General features: G+C 38.5%; 1 protein-coding gene across 1 annotated transcript; it reads left to right on the top strand.

The window, feature by feature from the left end:
* Positions 1 to 2,553: 2,553 nt before the first annotated feature.
* On the top strand, positions 2,554 to 4,751 carry LOC133729258 (gibberellin 2-beta-dioxygenase-like). The gene is made up of 3 exons (XM_062156756.1): positions 2,554 to 3,178; positions 3,285 to 3,633; positions 4,167 to 4,751. Exons 1-3 carry the CDS (start codon positions 2,775 to 2,777, stop codon positions 4,416 to 4,418), a joined length of 1,005 nt encoding a protein of 334 aa, XP_062012740.1. The 5' UTR covers positions 2,554 to 2,774; the 3' UTR covers positions 4,419 to 4,751.
* The last annotated feature ends 3,582 nt before the right edge of the window (positions 4,752 to 8,333 follow it).

The raw sequence follows: 8,333 nt of genomic DNA, 5'->3' as shown, positions 1-8,333 counted from the left end.
CTATAAGTTCTTTATAGAAAAAAAGAAGAATTTTGCTAAATTAACCTGGCACAAAAATAATTGTCAAATAATTCTAATTGTAACCCTACCTAGCCCTTGTCAAAATGCCTTCTAGCCATACCCAGCGGATTCAAATTTGCTCACCATTTTTATTTTGTGGTGATATCACCACCCTATTAAAACTTGTCACGTCATGTAAAATTAATTTAATACTTAAAATTTATTTTTTTAATAAAACATCATGATTAACTATAATTATGTTTTATAACACATGACAGTTTTATATTGAGTGGTAGTATCACCACCAAAATATTGGTGGTGAGCAAATTTAAATCCGTACCGAGCTTCCTTCCCCAACTCTACTTCAGATTTTACCTCTTTCTTGGCTATGTCTCTCCATTGACCTTCCATTACGTAGTTGAAGTTTTTCATCGTTTGGAACATTGGTCTTCTAGGTTTCTTGTTCAATAGGGTTGCAAAGAAAAATGGTGTAAGTTGCGACTCATGAGTCTGCTGGGCTCCATGAAAGAAGTAATTATGAAGATGATAAAAGATCAGACATGCCAAATATTTGATAAATAACAATTCAATCTGGAGTTGCAAAACTAATTAAGAAATGAGTTTGATCAACAATAAGAGCAAACAAATCAACCGGTCTGAATGGCGGCAGGTATGAATTATCAAAAGGTCATGCTCGAAACTGATTGTTCTATGTTGGCAGCTGCAATGAATCAAGAAAAAGGGGATCTTTCTATGTGTAGTTTTTTGCTTGAAGAGGTGAAGGAGTACTTGCGCACTCATCCGGAGTTTAAAGTAGTTTTTGTTTCGCTTGAGGCTAATATGGTGGCTCATAAGCTAGCAAGTAAAGCATGTAATAGTGTTAGCCAAAATTGGTTTGGTTCTGCTCCTGACTTTGTAAGGGATGTCATTCTAAACGAGTGCACTCGTTGATTTTTTTCAATGAAATCCAATTTTAAAAAAAAAAATCAACCAATACGTAATTGCAAGACCAAATAAATTTTGAGAGCATTTCTAACAGTTTCTCTGTTATGCAATACAAACAAAGTTCATTTTTGTTACAAAGTTCGTATTTATATACATGTGCTATTATATGTGTAATCATTAGTGTGAATTTTCTTAAAAAAACTCGGACGGCTTGGGGCTAGGGTTTGCAAATTCCTCCTCGTCCTGCGGCGCTCCTGGTCGGCGTAGGTCCGCCTTGTCGTCAATGGGTTGCTGCCGGACGGGTGTTTGAACACTAGTTGCCTGATAGTCTCTTGGGTTTGGCTTACTGTTTGGCTGGATGGTTTGATAAGAGCACCGAACGAAGTCTTCAGCACGGTGGACGGTGGTTCAACGCAGGTCGCGCTTCGTCGGGGCACCTTCAAGATCGGCGACGTGATGGCGGGGGCTGGATCGACTGCATCTTGGGAGGCTAGATTCAAAGCGACGTGGCTCAGTCATGCCTTGACGGTGGATTGCGGTGGTCTGGTCCGACGTGGGCTTGTGAAGGCAAGGTCGGCGTTTGGATTGGCAGTGTGGTCTGGCGTTAACATCGGGCGCGACATCCAGCGATGGGTTTTGACGACGAGATCCGGCGATGGTTTTCAGCAGCAAGATCTGGCGCTGGGGGCGGTGGTCGACGACCAGTGTGATGAAGATAGACTTGGGGCTTGGGTCAAGCTTTCTTTGTTGGGCCTGAGTTGGATCCTTCTTGGGGCTGTGGGGCTGCGATTTTGGGCTGGCTACTTTTAGTTTGTCTTTATTCAATTTTTCCCTTTGTTTAGGGAACTCTATTTCCTTTGTTTTTAAGGTAGCTATAAGTTTTATCTTTAGGCTTGCTTATTTACTATGTTATTTCATATTCTGTAGGCTTGCTTGAATAAGTGAGCATGGGTACCGTCAAATGATCAGACCTAATCTATGTATCGCTGTGGTTTTCCACAAACTCTTTATCTACCCAGAGATGGTAGAGGGAGGATATGTAATGGTCTTTTCTAGCCTGAGAATTAATATATATCGACATGATATTCTTCAAAAAGTTCATTTTTGTTAAGCAATACAGACAAAGTTTATGTAAAGATTTAAAGAATGATGAGTATTTTAAAAAAAAACAAAGAATGATGATTATATCAAAATTTTCCTCATTAATTCACTTTAAAAAAATCCTCACTAATTTATGTAACTGATGATTTTATGCTTAATATAAGGCTTTGTCAACAATAATGAAAACATTATAATATAAATGCACAAGTTAGCTTCCTTTTCAGTCCGGAAGAAATAAAACTCTTTAAAGATTGGTAAACATCAAAAAAATTTTTGCTAATGAATGATGATTCATATCAGAAAGTAAATCTATCAGGTTAAAATTTTAGATTATCACATACTATGATTATATTAATACTATATTTAAAAAAGGAGCTATTTTCAGAAGTTTGTGTTATATTTTATGTTTTTAGAAATAGAAAAATATGAGAGCAATATTTTCGTTTTCTCCCCTCGATAGCATAAATGCCAAGCAGCGCACACACAAAGCCAGATGGCTCCTCCTCCTCCTCCTCCTCTTTATAGTTAGTAACGCCCTCACTCATGCATAAGCAAACCCTCATCACCCAATTCCCCATTTAAAACCCCATCGATCTCATCCCTCCTTCTCCGCATTCTTACTTCTTCTCAAACCAAACCCCTGTTGCTGGTCTTCTTCTTCTTCCTCTCAATTCTCTCTGATCGCTCTCTCTCTCTCTCTCTCTCTCTCTCTCTCATCACTAGCAGCTATGGTGGTTCTGTCTCAACCAGCTGCATTAGACCATTTCTCTCTAATCAAATCATGCAAGCCAACAAGCTTGTTCTCTGGGATTCCAGTGGTAGACCTCTCAGACCCAGATGCCAAGAGCCAAATCATCAAGGCCTGCGAAGAGTACGGCTTGTTCAAGGTGGTCAACCATGGAGTCCCATTGGAGTTCATGACCACACTTGAGGCTCAAGCTCTCAAGTTCTTCAACTTGCCACAGTCTGAAAAAGACAGGGCCGGCCCTGCTGACCCTTTTGGCTACGGAAGCAAGCGAATCGGGCCAAACGGCGACGTGGGTTGGATTGAATACATCCTCCTCAACGCCAATCCTGAAATTATCTCCCACAAATCACTCTCCATTTTCAAAAACAACCCAGAAATTTTCCGGTAAGTTATTGATTATTTTGTTTTTCAATCCTTGACAGAGAACTAACTCTGTTCTTGCTCTGTTTTGCAATCATGTATTAGTACTCTGTTTTGCTCTGTTTTACAGTTCTGCTGTTGAGGACTATATCTCGGCGGTGAAGAAGATGACTTGTGAGGTACTAGAAATGGTGGCTGATGCGTTGGGAATCGATCAAAGAAATGCGCTGAGCAAGCTTCTGAGAGATGAGAAGAGTGACTCTTGTTTCAGGCTCAACTACTATCCGCCGTGCCCGGAGCTTCAAGCATTGAGTGGACGGAATTTGATTGGGTTTGGAGAGCACACAGACCCCCAGATAATCTCTGTCCTAAGATCTAACAACACCGCAAGCCTGCAAATCAGTCTGAAAGACGGGACTTGGGTTTCTGTCCCACCTGATCAGACTTCCTTTTTCATTAATGTTGGTGATTGCCTACAGGTACTAATACAAATCCCATTTATTATTCATATTTTTTAATTTATTCCGCATTTTATTTATTTTTAAATTGTGGGATTCTGGATTTTCTACTTATAAATGAGAGACTATGTCATCCTCACAAATTGTCGTTGGCAAACAATACCATTATTGAAAATATTTTTGTTTTTTCAGCTTGTCAACTTTTTAACTAGTTAATTTATTGCTTTGGTAGTGAAGGTTGGATCCTGACTTCTAGTAGGCAGCCGGGTATTGCCGGTTTTTTATTCTACATAGTTTGTGGGTGATGGTGATTACTAGTATTTGCGTTTACCCTAAAGTCTTGACCCTAAGATTTGTTCGGGAACGAAAGATCCAAACTGAAAACCTCGTTCAACTTATCAGTAACATCGATTAGCTCCCAAAAAAAAAAAAAAATCAAAGCTTTCAAAAATGATACACACGCACACACGCGCATAAAAAGCCTTGTAACTGACCGTACATTACAATTTTGGCCGTGAAAGAAAATTTACTGATGGATCTCATTGTTGATGCAGGTGATGACTAATGGGAGGTTTAAGAGCGTGAAGCATAGGGTTTTGGCAGACACAGTAAGCTCAAGGATTTCGATGATTTACTTTGGAGGGCCACCTCTGAATGAAAAGATAACACCTCTGGCGTCAGTAATGGCAGAAGGAGAAGAAAGCTTGTACAAGGAGTTCACGTGGTCCGAGTACAAAAAGTCTGCATATAAATCACGGTTGGCTGATTATCGGCTAGGGCTCTTTGAGAAATCCTTTGGCCAATGAAATGATCGAGCTCCATTCCAATTTTAGCAAAAGAAAAAAAAGTTTTTTAGGGTTTTGTCTAAAAGCTCAGAAAATCAGAATAGGTTGACTGCAGCAGCCACTCTACTACGTACTTGCCATAGATGGAGCAATCACTCTATACTACGTACTTGCCATAGATGGAAAACAAATAGGTTGTTGTCTATCTCCTTTAGGTTGTTGTTTATCTACTTTTTTTTTCTTTTTTTTTCTTCTGTCTCTTAACCTTTCTTTTGTTTGTTTGTGGTTTTTTCTGGTTCAAATGTAACAACTACCTTCTAGCATTAATGTGAGTTTATCATCTTCATGTGTTCTTGCTCGTAATCTTATGTCAACTTTCCTTAAATACAGGAATGATGGTCACATGTACCAAACTTATTGAAATACTTCTGCAAATAACTAAATGAGTTCTACAAATGGATTCCACAATGGGAGAGGATCCTCTCCTGAGCTCTTTTATTACCTGACCTATCTGAGCTTTCCATCCTAAACCGCCACGTGTACAATAACATATCTAACGGCTGAAATAGGAAGACAACAGTTTCATTGCCCATCTTCTTCTTTTACCTGTTCTCTCTCTCTCTCTCACTTCCATCTCTATCTTCTTATTTTTCCAGATTTGGTTCCTTCGTTTCCACACCACCAAGACAATTACTCTGATTTTCGGTACCCTCAATACCCAATTCTTCCAATTTTTCCGAAACATTTGTGCACAAAGAACTCTTCTTTGACATGCTTATCTCTCTCCACCTTCCAATACATTCAAATTCAACTCAATCCATAAAGCAACCGGTTTGAGTCCCGCGATGATGTGAAGCAAGGACCAAAATATCGAAGAACTGGGTTGTTTTGGTGGACATGGGTTTTGGATCAGAGACTTCGAGAAAGAAGGAAGGTTTGGGTCTGCTTCTAAGGAAATAGTTCAAACTTTTCTGCATTTTTCCGTACCTTCTTTGGAAGTTGCTCATCTGCTATTCTTCAATTTTGTCTTCTCCACTAGCATGGGGTTATCACTCATCACAGTTGGTCGACCCAACAAGAAATGGCCAGTTATTAACCCCCAGTTACCAAAAAAAAAATTATCCACAATTTGAAGAAATGCCCAGATGCCATGAAAACTTAAAACTCATTGATGCCCAGAAAGATTGAAAGACGAGGAGAGAAAAGCTTCAGTGTTCCTGGGTTTTATTGGTACTTGCCAAAGTGGGTGTTCTTGAGGAATTCATCAAGCATCTTTGCAGAAACTTCTAAGAAATTCCCTTCCTAAATCTGATATCTCCTCTCCCTTCCACAATGGGATCAAATAAATACTGTCTCATACAGTTTCATCAAATAAATATATAAACAAAAGTAATGAATTTATGTCTATTAGCCAGTGGTGCATTCTTTGCTAGTTGGTGCTTGTTAGAATACATGAATTTTGTAGAGATTCCTGATATTATTTCGGGACATAGAATACATGAATTTTGTAGAGATTCCTGATATTATTTCGGGACATACTCTAGATGCCTATTGTAATAAGGGGTTTAGGCTTAATGTTCCTCCTTTGTATTTGACAATTTCATTAATTAAGGCTTGAGGGCAGTTGCACCAGCCTTTTATTTAAAAAAATACTCCACAGTTTCCTAAGTAATTAGTGACAAAAAAACGCACAGATGACAAACATAGAGCAACTTATGGAAAAGTTAGTCAAAACAACATCGGAAGACGTCAAAAAAATAATCTAAAACTAGAAAAGATAATCATTTATTTGCTGCGTAACATGTGCCGACAAACACAGGCGGTCGAATGTACCTATACAACATAAGCAACTGTGTCACCATCTGAAAAGATATTAAAAACATGCAGTGACATTTGCTTAACATGTCTTAAATAATGAACTATGCTCTCGAAGACACCAAAAAATTAAAGAGTTAGAAGAATTTAAATATAGGAACTTAAGGCGGTGTTGCAATACTTTTGTAAATAACAAAAGGGAAAATGACCCAAACAGTGTCCCACCTTATTGCCATTATAAACTTTCGTACCTCAGCTTTCAAAACTATCATATTGGTATCTGAGTTTCTCACCCCGACCCAATTTTGGTATCTAGAGTTGTTAGCTCCGTTACGGTGCGTGCCACGTGACATATTTTGAAAGGTATTTTCGTCCTTTCATATTTTAATTCATTATTTCTTTTTTTTTTCTTCTCTCTCTCTCTCTTAAGCTTTTTTTTTTTATGGTGATCTGGGTTTTTGAGGAGTGGATGCACGACAGTAGATTAGCAGCATTTCCACTTTGTTATCACCATATTCACGATGTTGTTTTTTGTTTGCCTCGAGCACTAATTAATGGTTCACAGTTGGTAATTGGATAAATATACCAGCTAAAGAAAATCGTCCTTTGATCGATTGGTCAGTGGTCCTTTTCATTGAAAAGAAACAAACCATAATCATTCATGAAACGGGAGAAAGAGTACGGGAAATTCACCGGCCAGATAAAATAAGCTCAGCTTGAGCAACCATGAAAGCAATCACAATGAAGCAATTAAACACGAGAAGATTAATCAACTTCCATTTAAAACAGTACTGTATTCCACAAAGAGGATGAGAGCTCGTGATTGGGATTGGAGAAGAAGCAAGGATGAGAAGAGAGGAATTGAGCTTTGCGTTTTGATCTGGGTTTGTTAAACACAATGATATCTTGCTGAAAAGAGAAAAAAATGCACAAGAGATAACACCAAAATCAGAAGGTCCACAATCTTCACCAAACTCAATCCATGGCTGCCTCATCCTCTCTCTGCAACTTCCTCTCCTTCCTGACACCCTCAAAGCCCCCATCACAATCCTAACCCCCACCACCCCATCTCCATCTCTCCCAAGCCCAAAAGCCCAGAGACTTCTTCGTCCCTCTAGTGGCCCAACCTGGTCCCTCTTTCTCTTCTTCCTCTTCGGAATTGGAGTCCGTGATGAATCCAATTCCAACTCCTTTCGATTCCAATTCCATACCCGAATAACGACGCCCCATCAAAATCAAATGATCCAGGCTTTCTGATTGGGACAAACCCAAGAACAGACATTTTATATGAAGAGGGTTTTCCACGATTTCCTTCATTATGATTAGAAACGAGAGAGAAAAAGAGTGAGGCAGAAAGTAAGAGATTCAGAAGGGAACAAGAATGTAGAGAAGCAGAAATTAAACCATGGTTAGAGTAGAGACGAGTTGCTGAGAAAGAGAAGAACGAAAAAAGCTGGAGAGAGAGAGAGAGAGAAGAAAAAAAAAAAAAGCTTAGAGAAAAGAAAAAAAAAATAATGAATTAAAATATGAAAGGACGAAAATATCCTTCAAAATATGCCACGTGGCACGCACCGTAACGGAGCTAATGGCTCCAAATATCAAAATTGGGTCAGGGTGAGAACCTCAGATACCAATCTCAATCCGATAGTTTTGAAAACTGAGGTACGAAGATTTAGAATGATAAAAACTAAAAAGGTGGAACACTATTTGGGCTATTTTCCCATAACAAAATGAGTTTAACAAATGGATTCCACGATATGAAGAAAAAAATACGGTACAAATAATTTCAGAAAACTAATAAATCTTGTGATGATATTTTATTTCTTTTGGTTACTCTCACTATTAAAACTGCTTTTTTTTTTTTTCTTGAACAATAAGAATTAGATGAGATCATGAGATTAACTCTTATTGGTGCACTTGGCCGAACAAGAGAGAACCACCACGCTTATATGTTCTGGACCCTATCCACATTTGAGTATATAAGGAAAGAAAGAAAAAAAACCAAAGAAAATGAGAAGAAACTTATAAAGCAATATTGGGAAACATGAGGACATAAGCACTCCACACTGAGTTCCCTAAGTGTAATCCAGTGACAAAGAAATGCACTGATAAAAAACACAG

This window comes from Rosa rugosa, chromosome 2, assembly GCF_958449725.1.
Source record: "Rosa rugosa chromosome 2, drRosRugo1.1, whole genome shotgun sequence".
In the NCBI taxonomy this organism is placed as follows: domain Eukaryota; kingdom Viridiplantae; phylum Streptophyta; class Magnoliopsida; order Rosales; family Rosaceae; genus Rosa; species Rosa rugosa.
This window is presented reverse-complemented; position numbering and strand designations above follow the sequence as displayed.